General features: G+C 35.5%; 3 protein-coding genes and 1 pseudogene across 5 annotated transcripts; 3 read left to right on the top strand and 1 right to left on the bottom strand.

Annotated features, from left to right (window-relative positions):
* Window positions 1–2,000: 2,000 nt before the first annotated feature.
* Window positions 2,001–3,194, bottom strand: LOC129316811 (xyloglucan endotransglucosylase/hydrolase protein 31-like; annotated as a pseudogene).
* A 4,964-nt stretch (window positions 3,195–8,158) lies between these two features.
* LOC129314946 (serine carboxypeptidase-like) lies at window positions 8,159–10,643 on the top strand. 2 transcript variants are annotated; one of them, XR_008594340.1, is made up of 9 exons: window positions 8,159–8,513; window positions 8,630–8,798; window positions 8,869–8,988; window positions 9,079–9,222; window positions 9,289–9,439; window positions 9,621–9,709; window positions 9,820–10,035; window positions 10,128–10,302; window positions 10,393–10,408. XR_008594340.1 is itself a non-coding variant. In XM_054958427.1 (9 exons), exons 1-9 carry the CDS (start codon window positions 8,176–8,178, stop codon window positions 10,486–10,488), a joined length of 1,503 nt encoding a protein of 500 aa, XP_054814402.1. In that variant the 5' UTR covers window positions 8,159–8,175; the 3' UTR covers window positions 10,489–10,643. The 2 variants fall into 2 exon arrangements, 1 of the variants encoding a protein (XP_054814402.1); XM_054958427.1 differs by having other exon boundaries at window positions 9,820–10,081; window positions 10,169–10,302; window positions 10,393–10,643.
* Window positions 10,644–19,369: 8,726 nt separating this feature from the next.
* LOC129316810 (serine carboxypeptidase-like 47) lies at window positions 19,370–21,334 on the top strand. Its single transcript, XM_054961180.1, has 6 exons — window positions 19,370–19,713; window positions 19,798–19,829; window positions 20,461–20,552; window positions 20,636–20,897; window positions 20,996–21,129; window positions 21,218–21,334. Exons 1-6 carry the CDS (start codon window positions 19,370–19,372, stop codon window positions 21,332–21,334), a joined length of 981 nt encoding a protein of 326 aa, XP_054817155.1.
* An 822-nt stretch (window positions 21,335–22,156) lies between these two features.
* On the top strand, window positions 22,157–25,189 carry LOC129316136 (SHUGOSHIN 2). Of its 2 annotated transcripts, none has more exons than XM_054960412.1 (9): window positions 22,157–22,659; window positions 22,758–22,795; window positions 22,987–23,095; window positions 23,188–23,211; window positions 23,492–23,560; window positions 23,977–24,021; window positions 24,127–24,217; window positions 24,311–24,374; window positions 24,475–24,642. In XM_054960412.1, the coding sequence occupies exons 1-9, from the start codon at window positions 22,498–22,500 to the stop codon at window positions 24,494–24,496; spliced, it is 624 nt and encodes a 207-aa protein (XP_054816387.1). In that variant the 5' UTR covers window positions 22,157–22,497; the 3' UTR covers window positions 24,497–24,642. The 2 variants fall into 2 exon arrangements, with proteins under 2 accessions (XP_054816387.1, XP_054816386.1); XM_054960411.1 differs by having other exon boundaries at window positions 22,163–22,659; window positions 24,470–25,189.
* Window positions 25,190–26,284: the final 1,095 nt, after the last annotated feature.

Genomic DNA, 26,284 nt, shown 5'->3' with positions numbered 1-26,284 from the left:
TCAAGTTGAATTAAAAACATTTTGAGCTCAAATTAACCACAAAAAGAAGACATTTTGAATAGCAGATACCAGGTTCAATAATGTGAAAACAAATCTGAATAGAGGCAAATGAAACATCTTGAACAGCAAATTTCAAGTTCACGTTACATAAAGTCTAATTTAAAAAAAATCCTCTTAAACAATAAAAGAGATAATGACTATATTGCAAGTGTCCAATACCCTCCCTTCAAGGCTTCCATTCCACCATCAACAATCTAAAATATAACAATAAGAAGAAGAAAAATATCATTATATCCATTTCAACGGCAAGGCATGCATGAATTTGACAATCATAAAAATTTCTAAAAGAATATTGAGTTCATTTAAGGACAAACACTTTCTTTCATGGCCAACATTAGACACTTGTAGTTGAGAACGAATACTTCTTTTAGCATAGAGGTTACTAAAAATTAAGCACAAAAACTCAAACAACAGTAGACACTTGAAATCATAGAGCCATAAAAATAAAGATCAGAACTTACAATAGACTCATTGTGCCTACTTGTCATTCATTAATGTTGTTGAAGACCTAAGAGAGTGAAAGAGAAGAGGATAGGGTAAATCGGAGATATGAAGATTGCATACCTAGGGTTTGAAGAAACCAATCCAAGCTTTACTCAAGCGAACCCAAGCTCTAAAGTTCACTAAGAGTCTGAGACTGCAAGACAGAGTCGTTGGAATAAGCAAAGCTCTCACTCACAATGGATGAAGTCGTTAAAGGGAGGTGTTGAGATGGCAAGATGAAGGGAGGAACAACGTTATCAAGTCCTGCATGGTGGATGAGTAAGTAGTGTGGTGATTGGTGCGACTGGACTACAAGTGTGAGGTTGTGAGTTGTGATGCGATCAAAGGAGAAGAAATGAGAGGAGAGGGAGACGACTGGGAAGAATCGAAGAGAATGAGGAATGAGTAGAAAGATAAGGTTTCCATTTCATTTCAATATGCCACTTGTGTTGTTAGCTATTAGCTAACAAGATGATGTCATTTTATAATTTTTTTTAAATATATAGCTTGGGTCGGGCAGGGCTGATTGGTTGGACACCCTAACCCCAAACCTTGCCTAACCCGAAGTTTAGGCTTAGCTTGACCATGCCAATTTCTTTTTGGGCAGCTTTTTTTAGGCATGGGTGAGGCAAAAAACCATTAGGTTGGGTTGGGTATTTTGGGCTTTCGAGCTTCTTGCATAGCCCTCGTTGTTTTTTCCTAGAAGTTGATATTATTATAATGCATGCTTCACAATATTGCTAAACAAATTGTCATATATTAATTAATATTATTCAAAGCTCAAAAGCAAAAAAAATCATTGAACAGTTGTTTTTTTTTCCCCTTCGTGGGCCAAGCATTAAACAATTGATTGAAATTCTTCAATTCACATGCCACTCCAATTCCAAACAACAATGGAGGCGCTTCTTTTGAGGAACATTGCCTCCAATGATCTATTTATCTTTTTTGTCTCTACAAATATGCCCTGTCCATCATGTCCTTCTCTTCAAGTTGATACGATCTATATGAAGTTCAATCCTACATCACGTTACAAGGAAAAATACTAGAAACAATCGGAGACAAAAATTCCATCAGAAAGTTTCTTTCATTCAATCAGAGACAACCTCAACGCATCCAAATCAATTCATTTCAGTGGGAACATGACCAAAAGCTAGCATTATTCCAAACCTAACACTACACAACACAACTAGAAACATTCCAACTTTGTGGGGTGGCTTGGACACTCAACTGCTCTCACAATTGCCCTTTAGCAAGTAGACCATCTCAAAAACCACCCCTACATGGCAATTAACTTTGCGTGTGTGTTTGTGTGAGAATTAAAAGAGGCCTGCCTAGTGATTTTTTTAACAGATACATATACACTTAATTCTTCAATATAATCTTAGCTTACATCATTAAAACTTTTGGCTTCTGTCTTAACGGAAAAATTAACGAGTAAAGAGTCTTGAATCCAAAGCCTAACTCTCAGGAGTGAGGGCGTGGTCTCTCTTGGGGTCATGGCAGTAGTTATAAACCAAGTAGTTGTTATGGACCCATTGCATAGCCTTGAGCTGGCAAGGGCTAAGACTGGCATAGCCAGATGGCGAGCTGAAGGGTGGTTGGCACAAGGTTGGGGATTCAGTGGTACAACCCTCAAGTTTGAACATTTTGTACCTACCAATGAAGGGTTCGTACCTATAATCTGCTTTGTATCTTCATCCTCTGTCGCCCAGGATGACGCGTCCCATATGGATCCGTACACATACATTGGTCTTGTAGGATATGTTGCCTCGCTCTTCTTAGGATACCTCCTTATGGGCAAATCATCCACCAGGAATTTGCACATATTTTGGAGCAAACTCATAGTAAGCACCATCAGGAAGCTAGGAGAGTGGGTGGTAGTGCATGAGAATAATTATATTACATTATCTCATTGGGTTTCCACAGAACAGCATAGTTGTGAAAGTCCTGAGTCGGGTCGAACCAAAGGTGGAACTTTATCTCTCTGCCTGTAATATTTCTGTCTCCACTTCCTCTGATGTATACGTTTGTTTGCAAGACGTATGGCTTGTCTTGTGTAGTACCCAAGAACTCGATGTCAATTTCGTCATGGTTTCCTGGGTGGTCTTGGTTGTTTGAAAGCTAAAATTCCCAAATGAAGGACCATGAACAAAAGATGAAGAACTGCTTTTAAAAAAAACAAAAGAAAGAAGAAAACTCATTTCAAACGTATGTATAATCATAGTTCTCACATATAATGATATGATAATTCCCGCAATATAACCAGGTTGAAGCTTAATTGCAACACCAAAGTATCCCGATCGATATGAGTGCAACGACTTGAATCCACTCCCTGTGTTAAAACAAAAAACAAAAAACAAAAAATAAAAACAAAAGAAAAAGCCAGTACTGATGTGAAAATGTTTAAAAAAATTTTGAATTTGGGAGGTCATGTATTAAGAAAAAATGGGCTTACCTGAAGAGGAGTCAAGCCAGATTGTTAACGAGCCGTGTTCTACTTTTTGATGCAGAGTTCCCCACAGGTTTCTAAAGGCATGATCAAAGCTCACAGGACTTATTTTGGAGCCTGGGAAGTAGCCAGGTATGGGTGGAAGCTGAGCAATGGTTGAAGCAACCATGAGAGAGAATGCAACAGAAATGATATGAGCCATACAAGGAGCTATAAAGAAGAGAGTGATCTAATAAAATTGCAGGGTGGGGAAGAGCATTAGAGGATAGTTGGCAATATGAAATATTAAGGTTACAAAAAATGAGATATATAAGGATTTTGTGGCCACCCTGCAGCGGCAAGGTGACAACTAGTAGAAAGGAAAGTTGTACATACACGAGGACAAAAGTTTATCATATTTTTTATAAACAAGAAAGGAAATGGTTGAATACGAGGCCTGGGCTTCCCCCACTCTATTTCCAGTTGGGATAGAACTTCCTTTTCAAGTGAATATACATCCCTTGGAATTTGGAAAGACAAACTTGGAGAGGAAAATGGTTAGCTGAAACCTCTGATAATGTCAAGGAGAGGGCAGGGATAAATTTGGATACGTATGGTTCTGTAGGCCTTGCCGACTCTTCCTAATTATTATAGGGCGCTTGAACAGGGCATGTGCTATTCGATATATAAGATAAACGTGGGGAACTCAAGTATCTCCATATTTTCTTTGGTGTCATTGAACTTAACTTTCTTGCGTTGCTTCCTCTCGATCATTTTCCTCTAATGTTCCCTAATTGACAGTTAGGATTAATTATGTTGTTAGGCTTTAACTTTTTCGAGGGGGATATTAGTAATTGAATGCTGGCTCTGAAATTAGTTTGGGAGGTTTTTATTTGGTCATGTGCCATAGTTGAGAGTTAGAATCAGTATTAATGGGCTTCGACATACACGGTGGGATCAATAATTGAGGATTAGTTTTAAGTATCTACTTCGAGCAACTTGGATACTTGGATAAGAACCGATAACCACCAAATCCTAATCTAACTTAATTTCTCATTTTGAATACTTGGTGATTCCAAAATCCAATCCGAAGCAATTCAATTTTATTGGTGACAATTTTATTGATTCTTTTGAGATCATTAGGCAGTACAAGCATACAATTATGGGACCCATGATCAAGGCAGAGTATCCAAACAAAGATGATAATGAACAGAATTAAGATTTGGGGTTTCGCTCTGGTTGTCAATATTAATTAATATGGATGGAAAAGTTGAGAATCAAAAACAATGAATAAGAAAATAGGAATCAGTAGATTTAAAATTGAAAAAGAGCAGAAGATGCAAAAATAGCTATAGAAAATTAGATGATGATAAATTTAGAGCACTGGATTTGTAATATAAGAAACCTTGTGAGACGCTGAACGCCTTTTTCTCGATAGCTTAGCACAAATTAAATAGACCAATCCTTTACACTCCAAGAAACTCTAGGTTAGTATTCAGCAAATCATATGTTTCCCACTCAAACACTTGTTAGCTTTTTGAAACATAGAAATATAGTTCGTCATCAAAATCATCATCTCTTTTGGCTCTATTGACATCCAAGAAAGGACAAGGGTAAGTAGAGTTTCTATTGACATTTTCTTGTTTTGCTTGCTATGAATGCATGCGGGGCAAGAACTAGACAATCCAATAATAAATTCAGCATTTTAATTAAAGCGTATAACATGAGTTGAGCCTGCAAGCTTAAACCGCCAACCCATAAAAAAATGACGGGTTGGGTGGAAGAAAATGAGTTTAATTAGATGCGTGGTATTTAAAAAAAATAAATAGAAAATAAACAAATGAGATTAGGTTTAAAGTAAAGCATTCAAAGCAAATATACATGGAATTGCAGAGTACTTGACACTTGTACATTTATTTAATTCAAATTTAAATTATGGTAGAAAATAATAAAAACACACTGTTTAATTTGTAATCTGAATATGATCAAGACAATCTTGAATATAATATTTTATTATACTCCATTTCATTCATATAATAGCTTATTTAGATTATCTTGTTTGTAAAATAGTACTAACCAAGCTATCAAATAAAAAAAGTTTAGTTATCATTTTTATTTAACAAAATAAACATATTTATGAAATGCTAAATATATATTATATTATCATCTTAATTTAAATATAAAAAGAGAAAAAATAGATACGAAGATTAGAATGTTTAAGTGACATGAACTGAATGTATCATGATATTTTTTTTAAAAAAAATGAATTGGTATTTTAAAATGATGCATCAATTTTGGAGCAAAAATGCCAAAATAAGATGAAGAGAAAAGGGAATAAACAGAGCATTTCTATTAATTCATATCTATATAATATTAATAATTTATGTAAAAGATTAGAGAATGAAAGATTCACAAAATTAAATTTGTTTATATTTAAGTAGTGATGTAAGCATAGCTTAATTAGAAGAAATTTTATTGTTACTTGGATAATTAGTTTTTAGGGGAAATATATTATTTCTTTAGGTATTTAAAAATTATATTACCACGCGGATTGATAGAATTACAATTCGCACAAAATGCAGGTTATGCTAACCTACTTTGCTAGACCCCTAACCTAAGTTGATCCATATTACCAATTATAGGGAGGGGGATTTCAGATAAAGCACAACAAGAACGAAGGAGATAGAGCCTGCATCACAGCAATCGCGTGGTAAATACAAAACCCTGAATTCGTACTGAAAGCAGAAATAAAATATGTGTTATTTATTTATATATCATGTAGCACTCGTGCGTTTTTATTAAGAGGAGTGGTCCAATACAACTGAATAATAAGTGATCTCCAGATACATTGTGGAGACCACATTCTCTGTGCATGCATCATCATTCAGCACTCCACAAAATGTAATCTTTAGCAGATATGAACAAGATGAAATTTAACCCCCCACACATTTTCCTTTGGCTTGTAACTCATCCTGTGCTTCAAAGTTCAAATGGACTTGAATAATCGTAACTAAATAGTTTAATAAAATAAGAGTTGTCCCCCTCGTGACTTACAGTTTCACTTGGCACCGATACAGCAGCGATTCTGAAGATCATAGAAGATGAGCAAGAAGAAGAGGCTGATAAAGCCTTAGCTCTTAGGCGTGTGGCTGTGGAGGAGGTATCTGCAATTCATTCCATGATTAGAGATAATTGGGGCTCTTTGGCTCCACTTTAGAGATAAATTAATTGTGAACTACTCCCATCATTTATCAATCTCCGGACTTGGTTTATTGTAGTTGTGAGATTAGCCCTTGTGATAAAGGTCCAAGGAAAGCCAGCTTTTTTCTCATGAAAAAACCACAGAAAGCTTGAATTCATCAAAGTTCTATAGCTGGTGATGTGTCTTGGCAGGGAGGGATGGAAACGGCATTATGCATAGGGCGTTCGTTAAAAGGGCATAGTAAACATGAACATCCAACTTTAGTCGGAATGAAAATGAACCGAGTTTTACCCACCTTGTACTCGCCCTACGATTATATATATATATATATATATATTAGGTTGCCCATGTGGTTGGTATCCAGAGTTTTACCTTGATTAATTCAGATCTAATCCGCGTTCTCATCTAATTATAGTGGGTGAGTCTCTCCATAGGAATTTTCTGCATATATAGAGCTTGAATTCGAGACCGACGATTTATACTTAAAACATGTGTTTTTGTCACGTTGTTTGAAATATAATAATGTATATTGCATTTTGGGCTTTTAAAAGTTTCACCTCATTCTTATACCATCAAAATCGATAAAAACTTTTGGAACCATAACGTTTGTGACAAAATTTTTATTTGAAAGAATGATAAAGAAATTTTAAAAGAATAAATTAATTTAAATTAAATTTTAAATATTAAATTTTAAAAATTTGTAACTCAATTTTTTAATTTTTTAATTGTGTTATGATGAATTTATAACTTATTTTTTAAATTTTAACATGATTAAAAATAAAAAAAATTATTTTTCTCGTCAAAAATTGAAATGTAAGTTGTAAATTTATTATAACAGAATTATAAAATTAAGAAATTAAGTTATAAATTTTTAAAATTTAATACTTAAAACCTAACTTAAATTAATTGATTTTTTTAGAATCTCTCTACCATTTTTCTTTTTTATTTTTATATAGAAAAATGGTCAGAATAAGAGCCCATATACCCCCGCGCACCCACACATGGGTATATGTGTTCATGAACTTTTGTATAAACTGTACATCCACTTACAAGCCTAATAAACAAATACACTTAGCCTTCTTTTTTTAATTCCATAATTATTGTTTTTATTTTTATCACTTGTCTCCATATTTTCTTTCTTATGGTTTAAACTTTGATTCACATCAATATATTAGTTCAGTAAAAGTACTATAAGCGAGATTATTATTAGTAGGGCGTAGAAAAAGAATATGGTCATGGAAATAATAGAGACGGGATGAGAAGGGAGGTGAGTATTATAATTGAGTGTACTACTAGAAGATCGGAGAAAATACTTGATCTGAAGCTCATTCATCATTCTTGAATTTAAAATATGAGCTATACACAGACTTAATCTTCATAATGCTTCGTACGACTGGGCCAACGCTATTGGGCCTAACAACTGAGTAACTGCTTGTAACCGTGTAATAAAGCCCGACGGAAACACAACAGCGTACTCCAACACTACATCCTGAACAAAGATTGACATCGAAAGCAAATGTGGGAACTGGGTGGGCAACCCCCACTCCTTGCCCGCCAATGCATTAAAATAATAACCATTTATTAGGATATTATATCAATGAATTTGAATTCGAATACACCGAACCGAATATTCTGATATGGCATCAAGAGGATTGAATGCATTTGTATTTGCATTCATTAAATTGAGATTAAAATTGAAATTCACACGCTCACCACAGATCAACAGAATTTGCACCTGAATTCAAAACAGAAGATTCACCGGCATTAACGGTTGGTGAACAAATCACTAGTACTATTTATGTAGTAAGAAATATTGAGGATCTCTCACGTGAAGTTATAAAATGAATCGAAAGGCGAATTATTAAAAGCGAACACGTAAAGGTCTTCTGGCCAAAAAAAAAAAAAAACACGTAAAGGTCGTTATTTTAAAATAAACACGGAAAAGGCACATGGAGCAGTATATATTGGCAGCCAATAACGTAGCTTTCACAAAAGCTAAGCCATGGCGGCTGCACCAGGCCTCCCCAAAATCCATCCGAAATTTCTGTTTCTGGTCTTCATCATTTCACCAATCTCCTCGGCAACATGGCCTGGGCCTCCCACCAATAAGCTTCCCTTATCCCTTCCTGAGCGACACGCGCAGAAGCTTATTAGAGACCTTAACCTCTGCCCAAAACACTCCACCAGCATTGTAATTCCCGACCCTTTGTCTGTCCCCCAAGGGAATAGGGTCGTTGAGAAGAAGCTTCTATTCCCTAACCTTGCTGCTCCCGCGCCTTCTGTCCAAGACTTTGGTCACCATGCTGGCTATTATTCGCTTCCGCATTCCAAAGCTGCAAGGTAATTCTGTCACCGTAGTTTTCAATTCGTGATCTCTTGTTATCTTCTCTGCCCGGAATGATTATATATGTGTAATAAGAAGAGTCGTCGTGTTAAAGGCTCGTGACATTTCGCAGGATGTTCTACTTATTCTTTGAATCTCGGAACGACAAGAGCGACCCTGTCGTGATATGGTTGACCGGAGGACCGGGTTGCAGCAGTGAGCTGGCATTGTTTTACGAGAACGGTCCTTTCCATATCACACAAAACTTATCTCTTTCGTGGAATGACTATGGCTGGGACAAGGTACCCTCTCTTTGGCGTGCTAAGTTGTTGGACATGAAGGGAGTTGAGTACAAGTTGAAAAATGTTGCAGGTATCAAATATTATATTTGTGGACCAACCCATAGGGACGGGGTTCAGCTACTCCTCCGATCGAAGTGATATTCCCCGTGACGAAGAGGGTGTGAGCAATGCCTTGTATGACTTCCTGCAGGTATCCATATATTAGCATCCCCTTCTCTCCCAATCCGACCCGGCCATAAAACAGAGAACAAAATGTACACAATTCCTTCTTGGATGATAGGCATTCTTTAAGGAGCACCCCAAGTTCACCGAGAACGACTTCTATATTACTGGAGAATCATATGCGGGACACTATATTCCAGCTCTCGCTTCCCGGCTTCATCGAGCAAACAAGGCAAACCAAGGGATTCATATAAACCTCAAGGTCTGTCTTAATTCCTTCGTTTATGATTTCATTAACTTAATTTAATGTGACTATTTGGTTAAACAGGGAATGGCCATTGGAAATGGGCTGACCGACCCAGCAGTTCAGTACCCGGCATACACAGACTTCGCATTGGAGAGGGGTTTGATCCAAAAAGATGATTACAACCGTATCAATCAGTTAGTCCCTCCATGTTTGCAGTCAGTACGAGCTTGCGGTACTCGTCGCCCCCCCTGCCTTCTCTACCTTTACACTCACACCCCACTTCTTTACTCGACTCAGTTATTTTCTTTACAAAATAGGCTGCCAAGTATTCATTTCTGGCTTTAGAAAATATTGATGTTTGTTTTAAGAGAACTGTATAATTCTAACCGGAGAGAAATTTGCTGAATTTTCAGATGACGAAGGGGGAGACGCTTGCTTGTCCTCTTTCACGGATTGCGATGCAATATTCGGGCAGATATTAAGTGTGACGGGCAACATTAATGCATGAAATTTGAGCCGTGAATTGGAATGGCAAGCAATATTGATTAATATAAGCATACATGCTGGATTAAATTAGTAATACGAGAAATTTGTGTACGGGGAGAACTGCAGTATTATGACATAAGGAAGCAGTGCGAGGGAGAACTGTGCTATGACTTTTCAAGCGCGGAGACATTTTTGAACAAGAAGGAAGTGAAGGAAGCGCTGGGCGTTAACCAAGGCTTGGACTTCGTATCGTGCAGCAGCGTTGTATATGATGCCATGTCGCAGGGCTGGATGAGGAATCTGGAAGCGGGCATTCCCGCTCTTCTTGAGGATGGCATCAAGGTGCTTGTTTATGCTGGGGAAGAGGATCTCATCTGTAATTGGCTCGGTATAATCAATCTTTTGATTAATTAAATTTGCACGCAATCACGCAGGCAGGCAGATTAAATAACACGTTTGGATGATTGCACGGTAGGGAACTGGAGATGGGTTCATGCAATGGAGTGGTCGGGTCAGAAACAGTTTGGGGCGTCTCCTAACTTGTCCTTCCTGGTTGATGGCAAACAAGCAGGAACACTCAAAACCCACGCAGCTCTCACTTTCCTCAAGGTTAATTCTTTGTTAAATTTCATGATTGTGATTGTGAAAGCAACGAGTGGTAACTAACTTTTGAGGTTTGTGAATATTCCGACACAAAAGGTGCACGAGGCAGGACACATGGTCCCTATGGATCAACCCAAAGCTGCGCTGCAGATGCTTGAGCTCTGGATGCGAGCCAAATTATCCCTCCAGTGAACACCACTATCGGATATATATACATGGCCCTGATGTCAGACTTCGGAAACAACGCGTAACTTATGTATGTGTAAAAAAATTATTTTCGACTGATGCTTTTGTTTTATTTCCCTTTCATTCATTCTCTTCCAATTATACATGATGATTTTTCTCTACGATTTGCATGACCGATTATTATATTCTTCTTTCGAATTTCTATTATTCATTAGTAAAAGAACAGTTATCAGATTGTCCCATAATACGATATTCATGAATTGATAGCAACAGAAAGGGCTAAAGGAGTACATAGAGCACTACTTAGTTATCAAAAAGGCAAAGGAAAAAAAAGATAGAATGGCAAATAAGGATCTATAAGAAGATTAATATTAAATTAAAATTTTTTAACATTAACATTTTTAAATTTGAGTACTCCTTCTACCATCTTTTAATTATAAAGTTTTTAATTTGATATTAATATTTTTATAAGGTTTTTACTTATCATTTTTTCAAAAAAAAAAAAAAAACAGAGTACTACTTAAAATCCATGCCACGTTCACGTGCCTCGAAATTTAAAACGCTTTGCATATTACAATAATTCAAATTTGAATACCTTTTCATATTCACGTGATGTAAATATATTGGACAACGAAATTTGGAATGAGAATGAAGTTACACATTACATGTATAAAAGATATTTTTTTTCTTTTCAAGTATGGTTTTGAATGAATTAGTGACCCCGGCCGATTTATTTTTGAGCGGATGAATAATTAATTATAAATTTTTTGATAACAATAATTAATTATACGTTAACCCATTGAAATTTAGTCAAGCCCATTTAATTTTTTTTTTGGTCCACTGAAAATGCAAGAGTTTGCCTCCGTTAAAGCTGGGAGACCAGACCATATAATGAAAGCATCCGTCGACAACTATACACTTGCCCAATATGCAAGGGAATGAGAAGCAGCGCGGCTTGTAGACGTTGCAGTTTTTTTTTTAAATAAATTTCATATTCTCTTTATAAATACGTGTGCATGAATATATGTTAAAAAGATTTTATATATTACATGAGACTTATAATCCAACGAAGTCAATGCATCAAAGTCAAATGTTACTTGTCTGGCTAAAATGCAAAGTGATTGAAATAAAAAAAAAAAAAAAGAGTACATAAATGTCGTCGATAATCACTGAAAAATTTGGTCATATAATTTAATTACCAGCAATACTAATGGCTCGTAATTTGTGAATTTATGGATTCAAATTCAAACTGACAACTGCAGGAGCCATAATATAAATTAACAACCACATTGTGGGAGTGACATTCAGAGATCTAGCATAGCAAACCATGACATCATCATCAAGCCTCCTCCAAATGTCTCTACCCTTTATCTCCTGCGGCTGGCCATGACCTTCCCTCATCTTCAAGATCCCGGTACCTTGAAGAAAAAGAAGTACGAAGGACCTTGTTGTGAACTGTGATGTGCTTAATGTTGTAGCAATTGAATGTGTATTTCTTAAAAGAAGTTCCACATTGCGTAAATGAAAAATGCTCCTAATTTATAAATACTAAGAGATGAAATGGAATAATAAAATGAGCTTAAAGGGGAAGTGGGTTCGCGCTCACAAAACAGATAACTCAGGGCAATCATAGTTAAAAACAATCGATTCACCCCCTTGTGCGCAAGTTTAAGAGGCATTAGGTTCTTTTTACCGAATTATTTTTGCAAAAAATAAATAATTATTTATTTACATGAGCTTAATGAAAAACCTCATTTTTTAGTTGTCAAGTTTGAATTCAAACCATAAACATTTTTTGGCCTTTAAACAGATTCTTGAAACAGATAAATAAATTCCTTAAACGTGTTTGTCCTCCCAACAGCTCCGGACAAATGTTTGAATTTATGTTTGTGTAACTAGGATTTGTAAATGCTGCCCAACGTTCATCCAAGATCTTGGCCTATATATAGGCATGCATGCGAACTGAACTCGTCACTAGCCTCTTGAGCTTTCAAGGCCTTTCTCTCCTCCTCTAAATTTCACTGTGTTCTTGTTCTTCGTCTGAGTTTATTTCCTATTAGTGCTATTGTTCTAGTGTCTTGATTGTGCAGGAAGCACTTGTTTAATTCTAAAGAATTATCGGTCTGTCATCCCAGTATGTCAGAATAATTCTTAAGGACAGTGTCCTTCAATACGACTCAAGTTGATCAGCTCTCGATTTACCTCCATACAGACAACACTTAACTGGTGGACCAAGTTATGGCAGTGAACTAGCTTTATTTTATGAGAATGGTCCTTTTCATCATATTACACAAGACTTGTCTCTCGTATGGAATGACTATGTCTGGAACAAGGTCTTCCGTTTGTTTGTTCATCACACTATATATGGATTGTTTTGTTGAGTGTTCAATCAAGACGTATTCAATCCCTCATCATTTTAATTTTGCAGGTGCTAAATATTCTATTTATGTGTAGACCAACCAATCGGAACAAGTCTTAGCCATGACGAAGAAGGGGATAACAATGACTTGTATGACTTCTGAAGGTAATTAACGGCAACAAATTCAAGGTAATCTTGCTGTGTAACAATCAATCAATTGAAATGGTGATTGAGTTTGAAAATAATTATGTTAGGCTTTTTTCAAGGAGCACCTAGGCATTACCTCTCGATAAGGCTGCATAAAAGACTGGATGGCATTGGACTTTGGTCTAACCAGAAGTCTGGTCTCTTTCATTAAAAGAATTAGGTTAGGCAACTCGTAGTCTGGTCTTGTCCATTGATAGCCTAGAAATTAACAAGACTAAACTTGATCCATATGATTAAGAGACTGGTCCTATTAGTATAGTATGCAATTAGTTTTTTTTTATTTCAGCCTAATAAACTTAATTAAGATAATAAAAATACTTATAATGATAATAATTTTCAACAACAAGAAAAATTATTTCTTTTATAGTCTAAATGATTTAATTTTATAACTACCAAAAATAACACTCAACAAATTTCAACAATACTACATTACAACAGCAATTTTAAAACAAATTATTATCATCTCCTTAACATCAATTACACTTGAAGCATTTGTCAAAAATAAATTAATTATAATTATATTAAATAAATTAATAGGATAGGACTAGACTAAGTGGTTCAGATGCCGAGTTTTCTGTTTGGTCCAACCCCAATAGATAGTTTAGTCTTTTCAATTTTTTTGGTTTTGAAGGATCAATGTTTATACGATCAGCTAAGACCGGAGGACTTTTGCACAGTACTACCTCTCAAATTCATCAAGCCAATTCATATTAATCAACATTTTTCATATTGCTCTTAATTATGTGCATTATTAGAATGAACTAATTAATTAGTTATTGGTTGAACAAGCAGGGGTTTGCTATTGGGAACAAGGATACCAAGCCTGTAACTCAATTCGGATTAGTGTATTGCTATTGGTTGTATTGTTAGGTGCTTTATTTTTTCTTTACAGGGGATTAGTGTGTGTAATATTTTTTTGATATTAATAAAATTGGTTTATTTTGCTCCAAAAAAAAGAGCCTGTAACTCAATTCGGAGCTCATATGTACTCTGCGTTAGAGAATAATATAATTAATGGTGATTATTATAACCACATCACCAAGATGCTTGCCCCATGTTTGATTGCGGTATTATTACCTGCCCTCGCCTACTTAGCTCTTCTGCTTTCTCTCTCAGAGCATTTTTTTTAATTTTCAATCATCTTTTTCTACAGTAATTCATTTGCATCACATTAGTTTAAAAATTAAATTAAACATTTAAAAATTAGATGGATTCTCATATTTTTTAAAAGCTCTTATTATTCAAATATTAAATTGTGATGAAATCTACAATGAATTGATTTAACTAATTTTTTAAAATATTTAATTTATTTTATATTTCTACTGTCAAATAAATTCATATAAAAGTTGTTGTTGATGATGATAGTTAGTTAGTTAGGTAATTAAGGTAGAATGGCCTTTTAAAAACATGCAGGCCAGTCACCGCTTTTGCCTTAAAGAACCAAGAGGAATCCTTACAATTGTAAGGGTCCCTTTTGCTGTAAAAGACAAACTATGATTATTTTATTTGTAAGAACTATAATTAAAATACATCTGTTTAATCAAAATATCTCATTTATTATTACATGTGATACATACAACCTATGCTATGAAGTCTCTTTCTAAGTCAAAACAGCAAATCAAATTTTTGCTTTTATCACAACAATTATAATGAAATATAATAGATCCAATTCATTTAAAACTCCTTAATTAAATTAAAAAAGAATTTTTTTAAAATGCACCAATCTAACTTGTTGATTTGATAGACAAAAAAGGCGCAGAAGTTCGCGAGTCCGCTTACAGTAATTGCAATCAGAACATATTCGGCAAAATCGACTAGTTGAGAATGCAAAATGATATGAATAAAGTATCGAGTTTACCATAAATCTTGTAATAATCTATGCATGCTTACTTGCCGGCAATACTGTGATATAAGAAAGGAATATGAAGGACCTCTATGCTATGATTTTTCAAGCATGGAGCAATTATATTCCTAAACAAGAAGTGAAGGATGTATTAGGGGTTGGAGACTTGAATTATGTTTCATGCAGCATGGTAGTATACGTAGGTATGAGAAACCTAAAAGTGGGTATTCCTGCTCTTCTTGAGGATGGTATCATGATGCTCATGTATGCTAGCTTGGTAAGCCTTTCAAATCCCAAGTGCTTTTTAAGGAAACCTTGATTTTATTCTACCTTGTTTAGAAACGCAAGATGGGTTCAAGCGTTTGAAATCTCCAAATGTGTCCTTCGTGGTTGATGGCAAAGAGGCAGCCATGAACCTCTAAGTCTTCCCGAGGTTTGTGCTATATAGACAATGCATTCATTCTTAATTTGATTTGATTTTTGAGAATGAATGAGTACAGGTCCATGAGGCTGAACGTACACATAGTTCCTAGGGATCAACCCAGGGTTGCACTAGAGATGTTGATGAGGTGGATGGAAGGAAAATTAACTATGACATGAAGAGGAACAGATACCTAGCTAGTTAAAGTCATTTCTTATGTACATAAAATATGTATCAAAGGTCTGTTTGGCTGTTAAAAAGGATGATAATGGACTAAAAAAATAAAAATAAATTAAATCACTCTTCCTTCTCATGATAAACATGATAAACATGATAAAATTTAATATTATATATATCACAAATGTGGCAAGCATCATATCTTTTAAAAAATCATGAATTATGACTCTCAATTTTATAAACTAAATTGCCCTAATCCCTTATGAATATGGTTTACTTATCTCCCTTTACATTTTGATAATCTTATTTTTATCCTTTTTTTTTCAATCTATTCAATTCCCTCTCTTTCTAGAAACCAAACAAGATCAAAATATAGAGCAAACTGCAAGAGCACATGTTTTAATTATTTATGGTGTGAATATGAAGACACACTCTAATGCTTTCATACCTCACAACACTCTCAGAACATCCCGCATGATTTCTCTATGGCATGTCCTAAAAGAGAGTAGGGAGGCACGTCCTAAAAGATAAGAGGCAAAAGAGAGCGGTGAAGAACCTATTGAAGGAAGTCCTATCAGATTTGGTCAAAGACCTTCTTTAAATCAACTTTTATTGTAAAGAATCCCTTTCGGCACTTTGACTTCTTCATAATATGCATGAGCTCCTGACCAATGATGATGTTATCTTGAATCTGTTGCCTTGGGATAAAGCTAGCTTAGAAGGGGGAGACAAGGTTATTCATCAAACTCCTGAATTGTTGATTTAGGATCTTTGTGATACATTTGTAATGCATAGTACATAATGAGATAGACCAAAAATGTGTCACTGAACTTGGATTATTTTTTTAGGTTAAGGAGATCAGTGTCTTGTTGGCCTTAAAAACAATAACGTTACCTTTGAAGACATCTTTGATATAGGAGCAAAACACTGGGCCCACTACATCCCAGTTGGATTGAAAGAAGATTGTTGCAAATCCATCATAACCAGGAGCCTTGTAAGAGCCAATGGAAAAGATTGCTCTCTTAATTAGAGAGGCATGTCCCGAAAGATAAGAGGCAAAGGGTGTCAGCCTAAAATCTTATTGGGCCAATTGAATTATTAAGGAAACCAACAAAATCCAATATAGTCCATTTACTGAAATCTTATATTGGGAGAATGGCCAAATTTTTTTTTTGGGTAAAAAGTGGGGCAGTGCCTAATAAATTGAAACACTAGTTAGAAAATTGGGAGTGAATTCCTATACAATCATAGAGAATCAAGTCCTTAAAAAATAAAGGGACATTATAGTAATAAGAAGAGACTAACAATGCCTCTTTTGCAAGTCTATTAGCAACCTTTTTTTTGTAAACTAAAGATATATGCTAATTTGACCTCCTAGTTGCTTCTAAGGAGCTTTAAAGTTTCAATGATGACAAGACTATAGGGGAAAGTTCATCAAGGTTAGAATTAAGAATATCCATGAAGGTTTTGTAGTTTGACTAAAGAGTGACTTTCTTAAATCCTATATCCCAAGCAAGTTGCAAACCATTAAGACAAGCCCAAGCTTATACATCCAAGGGAGAGCACTACCCCAAGTTGAATGAGAAACTAGCTATTCAAGAACCCAAGTGATCCTTTAGTGCCCCCCATCCACCATTTGAGTCCAATTGAGAAACAGCACCATCCATAAAGATTGATATCTCGTCATTAGAGGAAGGTAACCAGAGTGAGGAATTATTCTCTATATTACGATCCAAGATAGTGGCATATGATTTTCAAACAGCAAAAATGTGAGAAACAAGGTTGATAGGTTTATGAAAAGTAGGGTCAAAAATTGAATTATTTCTCTATTTCCAAAGGTGCCAAATTGAGTCTCCCTAAGAAATATCCCAGTCAGAGTTAGTGGAGCAACTCATATTTATAGTTAGGTTTAAATGTATCCAATCACCAAGTGAAGTAGAGAAAAAATAAGAAAGGTACCGTGGGTGTACAAGTTGCTGCCAAAGGGAGTGTGTAAAAGTGCAATCTCGTAAGATATGAAGGGCATCTTCTTGCTCAATATGGCACCAATTACAAAAGGGAGAGGCATTAGACCAAGAGCTTCTCCAAAAATTAATAGGGAGCCTGTTGTTGAGAACCTTCCATAAGAATATGTGAATTCTCTCAACTCCTTTCTACTTCCATATCAGTTTAAAGGTAGGGGAGTAATAGCTTGAAAGGTTTCTTCTATTAAAAAATATGTACTTTTAAGGGTGAAAATACCAGAAGGAGTTGCATTCCATGTCATGATATCATTGCCAGCAGAGTATGAGGGAGGAAGAATTGAAATCAATTTGAGAATGATGTCCCGAGGAAGAACACGTGCTATGTTAGTAAAGTTCCATGAACCATGCAATACCCAATTTGCAACTTTACTTTGCTCCTCTTCAGGTGATAAGGACCTAGTGCAGGGATCTTTTAGCTTTGTGTTCCTAATAAACTAATGGTCATCGAAGAAGGATATATTCAAACCATTTTGAATTTGCCATTTTGTGCCCTCTTTTATAAAATCACTTTGTTGGAATTATAGAGAGAGAAAGGATAATATTAAAATTGGCGTATTTAATAAAATTTTAATTTAGTCAAAGTATCTTATATTTTAGGATTGATAAACTCTTTCAAAATTGCCCTATAATTTGGGATAGAGGGAGTATAATCTATATTATAAATATAAAAGGTAAAATGATACTCCCTTCATTCAAAAATATAAAGCATTTTTTAAGATGTTAGATGTTAAAAAATACAAGGCATTTTTAGTTTTTCGAGGTGTAATCAATTCTTTTTTTTCTTCAAAAATATCCCTATTGATAATGATTCTATATTTATTGTAGGACATTTAATAAGGATAAATATAAAAAGATAGGGTTAGTTGAAAAGTAGGTAATTATTTTATTAAAGAGATGAAATTCAATTAAAAATGCCTAACATTTTTGAACAGAGGGAGTAAATGTTTTTTACAATACCAAATTGTTTATATTTTGGACTAAGATTAGTTATGAGAAAATGCTTACTCCTCTAGGCTCATAATATTAGTCATTTTTTAAAAGTTTTTTTTGGTCCAAAGTATATGTCATTGGGTAGGTATTATATATATTTTTTCAATTACACCTTTACTTTATGAGTAATTACTGAGAGTATTTTAAATAAGTCAAATGTTATATTTATTAGTCAAGAGCATGATTGAAAAGATGTGAAAATTTTTAAAAATCAACATCTTAACTAACTTTTTTTAAAAAATAAAAATTAGTTAACAATAATTTATATTGTAGTCTTGAGGGAGTATATTTTAGATTGGAGGGAGTAACTATTTACTGTTGAAAAGAACACTATACTAATTTACTAAATTTTATTGACAGAAGTATAATTTTGAAAAATGATTAAAAATTTGGATACATTTAATGAGAGTAAATACTTTTAAAAAAATTTCTCTGTCTGTTCTCTTATAAAAAAAAAAGGGTAGGAGAAGGAGCACTAGTAGTAGCCAAGTACAAATTAAATTTCAGATTCTCTTTATAACTACATGTGCATGAATATGCATTAAAAGATTTTATATATAATAATGAGTCTTTATTGTAAATGCATCAAAGTCAAATGTTACTTGTTTGGCTAAAAGACAAGGTAGCTGAAAGCAACAACCAGTAAAAACAAATGCCAACAATATTCTGTTGTAAATTTGATTACATATAAAACTTAAGTAACTAGTAGCAATTATGTTATTTAATTTATGGTTCTGAATTTATGGATTCAGGCGTTCAGCTATATATCGAGTTCAGGCTCACATTAATCGGCAGCTGCAGGAGCAATGCTATAAATTAGGAGCCGCACAATGGGACTTGACATTCGGAAACTAGAGTGGTCGACAATGAAATCAACATCAGGCAACCTTCAAATCTCTCTGTCTTTTCTCTTGTTTGTCTTCGTTTCACCTTTCTCTTCTGAGGCCAACAATAATGACCTTCTACTCTCTTCAAGATCTCAGTACCTTAAACAGGAAGCAGAGAAGCTGATCAGAGAGCTTAACCTTTCCCCAAGACATTATAAACACTCTGTACCCCATGACTCTCTCCTAGTCCCTGCAGGCAAGATCGTTGAGAAAAAGTTCATCAGATTCCCTAACCTTGTCCTTGATGCAGCTGCTGGGCCTTCTGTTCAAGACTTTGGTCGCCATGCTGGCTATTATGGACTCCCACATTCCCATGGCGAAAGGTAATTAATCCTAATTAATCCTTGTGATAATATTGTTCTGATTATAATTTAATTTCAAAGCTTTATCCATCGTGTCATTTGCAGGATGTTCTACTTATTCTTCGAATCCCGGAACAGTAAAGCTAATACAAGATTGCTGTATTATGATCATCACTTGCCCTCGCCTATTTAATTACCTCTTCCACTTTCTTTCTCTAAACTTTCTTGAATATTTCCTTCCTCTTTCTACCTCCATTCGTCTTGCATCAACGAGTTTAAACGTTAAACTATATATTTTAAAAGTTATTAGATACATCCTCAAAATTAAAAAAAAATACATAATTTAAATATTAGATTGTGATCGAATCTATATATTGAATTGATCTAATTAATTGTTTTAAAAATATTTAATTCTACGAAACTCGATAATAATAGCAAATTAAGGTATAATGGCTTCAAAGAACATATATGTGGGTCTCCACCTTCGCCTTAAAGAAGCCCAAGAGGAATCATTTTGAGCTGTAAAGATCTCTCTTGCTACAATAGACAAACTATAGTTATAATGCGCCGTTTTGATCGAAATATCTCATATTTGTTATTAACATATATGATATACACAATCAATGCTTATAAAACCTGTTTTCAAGTTCAAACAAATTAAATTTCAATGAAGCATGAAATAGATCCAAGTCATTTAAACATCTAGGATACAAAAAGAATAACTTATTTATTTATCGGGAGACATCTAAATTCATGTTTAATTGATAGGGAAAAAAGGTGGAGATGCTTGCGAGTCTGCTTTCTATAATTGTAATCAAAACATATTTGAACAAATCTTGGCCGCTTCTGACAATGTTAATGTAAGAGACTGCTTGAAAATGCAAAGTGACGTGTATACTTAATTTGAGTTTATTTATGCATGATGCTTGTAATTTCTGTGCAGTACTATGACATAAGAAAGAAATATGAAGTAGTGCCTGGGTGCTATGATTTTTCAAGCATGGAGACATTCCTAAACAAGAAAGAAGTGAGGGATGCTTTAGGTGTGGGAGACCTGGAATATGTTTCATGCAATCAACAAGTATACGCTGCTATGAGGAGTGACTGGATGAGAAATCTGGAATTGGGTATTCCTGCTCTTCTCCACGACGGCATTAGAATGCTCGTGTATGCTGGAGAAAAGGATCTTATTTGCAACTGGCTCGGTAAGCCTTTGAAACCCTAAACGGGAAAAAAACTAAAGCTCTCTTATTTTGAGATAATCTCATATTTTATTCTCTTGTACTTAATTGGCATTTTGCAGGAAATGCAAGATGGGTTAATGCAATGGATTGGTCAGGTCAGAAGGCATTTCTAGCATCCCTAAATGTGTCCTTCGTGGTTGATGGTAAAGAGGCCGGAAAGTTGCAAAGCCATGAACCTCTAACTTTCCTTAAGGTTTGTGCCATGGAGTTGATATAATATATATATATATATATATATATTGGCCACATTCATAGTCTGAGGTTTGTGAATGAACTAACAGATCCACGAGGCCGGGCGCCTGGTCCCCATGGATCAACCCAAGGTTGCGTTAGAGATGTTGACGAGGTGGCTGCAAGGAAAATTAACCCATCACGACAAGAGGAACAATAATGCCTAGTTAAAGTCATGTTTGCACACAAAATATGCATAGAAAATAGTTCAAAGGGTAAAAACCCTTGAACAAATATTTTTATTAATGTGAAATTTATGTTCTATATGTTCATGCTGTTTTCTTCCTTCCCCCCCTTCTATCAAAAGAGATGTGATGCAGTGAACATGGGAACTATAAGAAACAATTTCAAGAGAAAAGAGAGGAAAACCTAAAATGCAAAAAATTCGCTTAACAACATATAATCTTTGATTCTTAATGCCTCCATTCATATATATGCGCACTTGTATATTAGCCGTATTTTCAACTCTATTTTTAGAATGACCTCTCTTTACTCTATATTTATGCTTATACTCATAACAATGGAATAAATTTATGATATTTAGAGATTGAAATTTTAAATAAGAACGAAGTTGTAGATTCATAAAACTGTAAAGAAGTTATTTCTCGAAAATAAATCATTGGTGCATTTATTTAATGAAAACAGGTCCCAGACAACAAGAAGAAAAACTTAATTAACAAAATGGCTTTGGCCCAAAGAAAGAAAAAACAAAATGGGCTGAAGAGCGAAGGTATCCAAACGTGGGTGTATGGTGGAAAATAAGACTTTTGTCTTAGATGCAACTAGGCTGGTTAGCGATTAAAGCCCAAAGCGGTCTCATTCATAGTGGGGGAAAAAGGGTTATCTATGAGACAAGATAACATTCTATTCGAGATCGCGGAGGAAACCCAATTTTTGAATGGTATTTTTTTGAAGGGAGGTCCGGGTCACTTTGAAAACAGCTTCGGATAACAAAGCAAGGCATGTTGCTTCGGAAAGCCGTTGGGCAACCAAGCGCCAGTTCTTTCTCTTTCGCATCTTTTTCTTTCGTCCATTCGTTTCTTCTCACAATCAAAACACGAACACAACGAAAGAAAAGCAGATTCAGAAGCATAAAAGATCTCATTAGCGTCTTTTATTCTGATCTGTTCCCATCCTTTATTCTCATAAAGTAAAATCGCTCACTGTCTTTAACGCCTTTCATCCGAAAAATCAATTTCTTGCCGTGTGTCAGTTTCAATACTCTTCCTTCGTCCCTTCAAAACCTCAAAACGCTCCTTCCTCTTGTTTCTCACTGTCGTTCATTTCTTGGGTTTCTCCTCACTCTCTCACTTTATATGAATTGAGAAGTATGAAAGGGGAGGAGATGGCGAAGAGATCCATAGGAAGTTTAATGCGGAAGAAGCTGTCTGATATTACCAATTCGCAGCCCCAACCTAAACTGCCCAGTATTGAAGAAAATCTGCCGGAGAATTTCCCCGCCAACAAGGACTGCATCGAGCATTTGCTGAAGGTCTTCTTTTTGTTCATTTTTGGTTGGCATTCTCAGCTTCCATGCGATCCTAGTCTTCTTTTTGTTCATTTTTTAATCCCCATGAATTTCTGTTGCAGGAAAGAGTGACGCTGTTGCAGCTCCTCGCGGAAAGAAAGTATCCTTCGATCATTTGCTCTTTAGATTTTTGTTACTCTCTTGCTGTAATTTGTCGGCAAAACAGTACGTTAAACATTTTGGGATCTGAGTAAATTTGTATTGTTGGGTGCAAATTCAATTTATCTTACTTCCTCAGTTATTGTCAAAATTGCGGAGAAATCAGTTTTTCTTCAATGAATATTTCTACAGTAAAATTATCGAATTGACTGGAGCTGAGCTGCAGAGACTGCGAACCAATATTCAGAAACTGCAGCTGCAAAATTGGAATCTTGCTCAGTCAAACAGCCATATGCTAGCGGTTAGTCTCCAAGTTGCATTGTGAATCTAATGTAAATATACAACGGTTATAAGCAGGCAATGATATTAAACAAGTCTAACTGATTTTGCCAGGAACTTAATTTAGGAAGAGAAAGGGTGAGTCAATTTCTCCAACTTCACTGAAATATAAGCTGTTGGAATGTGGAGAGCTGTTAGTCTAAACACGGATAAAAGGATCCATAAACTCAAATATTGAGGTTTTTGAGTTAAGGCCTTAAGGGGGTCATTCCGCTCCTCATTCCCGCTTCTCTCGCCCTGTTATTTTCTGTCCGGTTTCTGGGCAGTTACTCTTCATTTCTAACATAAACTATTGACAGAGAAGTTGGACTTAAAATAGCGCGTCTGGCTAAAATCTTTTTGGCAATCCTTATTTCAGATTAAAGCACTGCAGCATGACATTGTATGTAGGGCGGCCTTACTTAAAGGGATGAACTTAGGAGGGGAGGTATGCGTCTTCTGAACTCTCATCCAGGGCAATTTGATTTACAGAAGCATTCAGTCAGCATGCCTTCTAATAACTTAGGTCCAGCGTCCTGGACACGTTATGTTATCAGAGGCTACTCCAAGAAGCATTTAAATAGTTCTATCCAGGGAGGCGGAATCACCATTTTTCTAACATCAAAATCATAATTTTTTTAGTTTAACTAAAAGCTGATGCTGTCCTGTTCATAAGAATCTATCTCAGGAGAGATATGTTGTGCTGAAAATTCTTGTCATGACATAAATACACGATTAGGAGTCTTAATGAATGATTAGGTTCATTCTTGTTGCAATAAAAGTGATGACGTTTGGGAAAAGGATTGCAGTATTTTGCAGCATTCATCTTGTTAATTTCGTTTTCCCAATGAATCATCTCTGCAGGGTGAAGTGAAGACGAGGAATGAAAATAATATACCATTGCCTCAGGTTCCCAGACTAAAACTCACATATTCATTTCCCAAACTACAATTAGCATTGATGGCTAGTATTTCACATGAATGTTTACATGCTACCCGTGTTGATTGACTAAAGGAAGTAGAGGAAAACGCAGCACAGCCATCACCTAGAGCTAGCTACGAGAAAAAACACAGCAGCCGAAACAGACGACGAAACATGAGGAGATGTAAATTCTCGGACTAAAGTTCTTCCTCTGAAAATTTCTTACATTTTGTTTGTTGTTAAATCCGTTTGTCTGTGCCACGGAATCATTATGCAGCCACTGGTTCTTCTTCGAACTCTTCCACAAGGGATGCATGCAAAGAGAAGGCCAAAGACAAAAGGTGAGTTCACATTTCAATGTCGCCAACAGTACTGAGTTCATGTCTCTGGAAAACATTTTACAAAAGTCCCTCTCGTGTCTCGTCTGGTGCTTTAGGCCAGGTTTGCGAAGACATTCTGCTAAAGTCACAACACATGAACGCGAGGCGTTGGAGGATTTGTTCGAGATAGAAGATGCCAAGCATCCCGTCACCGGAGAAAACTCGGGCTTAGGAAAGCAAGGTCCAAGATCTTCATTTGGAAGACCGTTGCGCAAAGCAGCCGAGAAGGTTCAATCTTACAAGGAGATTCCTCTAAATGTCAAGATGCGTCGACTAGAGTAACTCAAATCAAGTTGGAAGTATATTCTTAAGCGTGTTAACCTGTTTTTCTGGTCATTTGAATTTCTCTGTGGTTTTTTTTTTTTTTTTTTGAGGGGGGTTATTTGGGGCGCTTGGGTGTGTGGGTTCCAATTGTTTTGCGTCGAACTTGATCGCCGTGTTTATGGATTGGTGTACATGTAATGTTAAAGTGTTGGAGCTGGGCTTCAAAAAGGTGATACGGGCTAATTTAATTGGACTAAGCTTTTGAGACCCAAAACAAAAGACGACAAACATGGTTGAAAAGAATGGCAATGCATGTGGAGGGCATGTGAAATGAGGCAGATAGTCAATAACACAGGGGAAACCGTGTGGGGCCTCCTCTGAAGAGCTTTATCTTTCCAAATATGTGCCAACTTCAGGTACTAATCCTTTCTTTTTGGTGTTGTTTTGTTTGGACAATCATGTGAATCATAACCCCACAACATAAGACATTTTCTGCGCCCCCTTCATCTGTTGCACCGAACAGGAAAAACAAAACGCCCGAAATTTCAATTGGCCTCGCCGCAGTATCTAAAACAAACAACCAAATCTAATTTACTCACATGCTTCCACTTTTTGAATATAGGGGGCATCATGCCCACTCTCTCTAGAAAGGCTAATCCATGGCGCTTTTTTTGTTTTCCCCCTTGTTTAGATCCTTTAAAAATACAAGTTATGTAAAAAAAATATTTCTCTACCAAATTTGCAATGAAGTTCAATTCATTCACCTGTTTAAACAGCTGCATGGATTGAATTACTCTGTTCAAATAATTTGGTAATTTGTAGAATCTTTAATTCAACAAAATAGTTTATACAAATTCTCCTCGCAAGCGAAGATTTAGGGGGTCGGAATAATAGGACAAATGGGCCGTCACTTTATCAGACTTGGAGATCCAAAACCGCGTGAATTCACGGACTATTTTGGAAACTTTCGATTTCAAGAGAAACCTTTTTGCCCTGCATTAAAAAAAAAAAAAAGAAAGAGGGCGAAAAAGAAATCTTTTCCCTCCAAACTAAATTTGGATTTACCCCAGCATTTTACATTTGTCATACCAAGATGTTTCACCTTTTTTCATTGTAGTCAACATAAACGCAAAATCTCGACTAAGTTAATCTCCATTTTTTCCTCAATTTGCCTCGTGGAATTTCCAGCCTTTTTTTTTTTTTAGTAGCTGAATTTGGGCGATGAGGGCAGGTCTCAGGAGTCAAGACTCAAAAAGAATTTTTATAAATTATTATAAACTCGATTAAAGAAAATTCCAATGTTTACCCTATTCACGCGCCAATTAATTCACAACTGGCTTTGTTAGAATTTTTTGTGGAAGACGACATATTTCTCTGAAATTGTTATTTCAATTTCAATTTTGAATTTTTGTCATCAAGTGCTATTCAAAATTAATTTATTATCTAGTTAAAATATTTCTATTATATGAATATATATCCCGTACGGGGGAAATTCGATCTAGTTTAATAGGCAGTTTAGTTAAAATGGGGACCCTGGTTCTGCGCGACCGGCCTCTTGGGATTCCAATTATCCACACCAAGTGATATGATTGGAGATGAAATTGACG

Source organism: Prosopis cineraria, unplaced genomic scaffold, assembly GCF_029017545.1.
Source record: "Prosopis cineraria cultivar Desert tree isolate PC_DT_omini unplaced genomic scaffold, ASM2901754v1 PC7, whole genome shotgun sequence".
In the NCBI taxonomy this organism is placed as follows: Eukaryota; Viridiplantae; Streptophyta; class Magnoliopsida; order Fabales; family Fabaceae; genus Prosopis; species Prosopis cineraria.
This window is presented reverse-complemented; position numbering and strand designations above follow the sequence as displayed.

Excerpts from the sequence above, each read along its gene's own strand:
- LOC129314946 (XM_054958427.1), top strand. The coding sequence starts at position 8,176 with ATGGCGGCTGCACCAGGCCTCCCCAAAATCCATCCGAAATTTCTGTTT. Across the intron at positions 9,440-9,620 it reads GCAGTCAGTACGAGCTTGCG|ATGACGAAGGGGGAGACGCT; the intron begins GTACTCGTCGCC and ends CTGAATTTTCAG. Across the intron at positions 10,082-10,168 it reads TCTCATCTGTAATTGGCTCG|GGAACTGGAGATGGGTTCAT; the intron begins GTATAATCAATC and ends ATTGCACGGTAG.
- LOC129316810 (XM_054961180.1), top strand. The coding sequence starts at position 19,370 with ATGAAATCAACATCAGGCAACCTTCAAATCTCTCTGTCTTTTCTCTTG. Across the intron at positions 20,553-20,635 it reads CCGCTTCTGACAATGTTAAT|TACTATGACATAAGAAAGAA; the intron begins GTAAGAGACTGC and ends ATTTCTGTGCAG. Across the intron at positions 20,898-20,995 it reads TCTTATTTGCAACTGGCTCG|GAAATGCAAGATGGGTTAAT; the intron begins GTAAGCCTTTGA and ends GGCATTTTGCAG.
- LOC129316136 (XM_054960411.1), top strand. The coding sequence starts at position 22,498 with ATGAAAGGGGAGGAGATGGCGAAGAGATCCATAGGAAGTTTAATGCGG. Across the intron at positions 23,096-23,187 it reads CAAACAGCCATATGCTAGCG|GAACTTAATTTAGGAAGAGA; the intron begins GTTAGTCTCCAA and ends TGATTTTGCCAG. Across the intron at positions 24,375-24,469 it reads GAGAAGGCCAAAGACAAAAG|GCCAGGTTTGCGAAGACATT; the intron begins GTGAGTTCACAT and ends CTGGTGCTTTAG.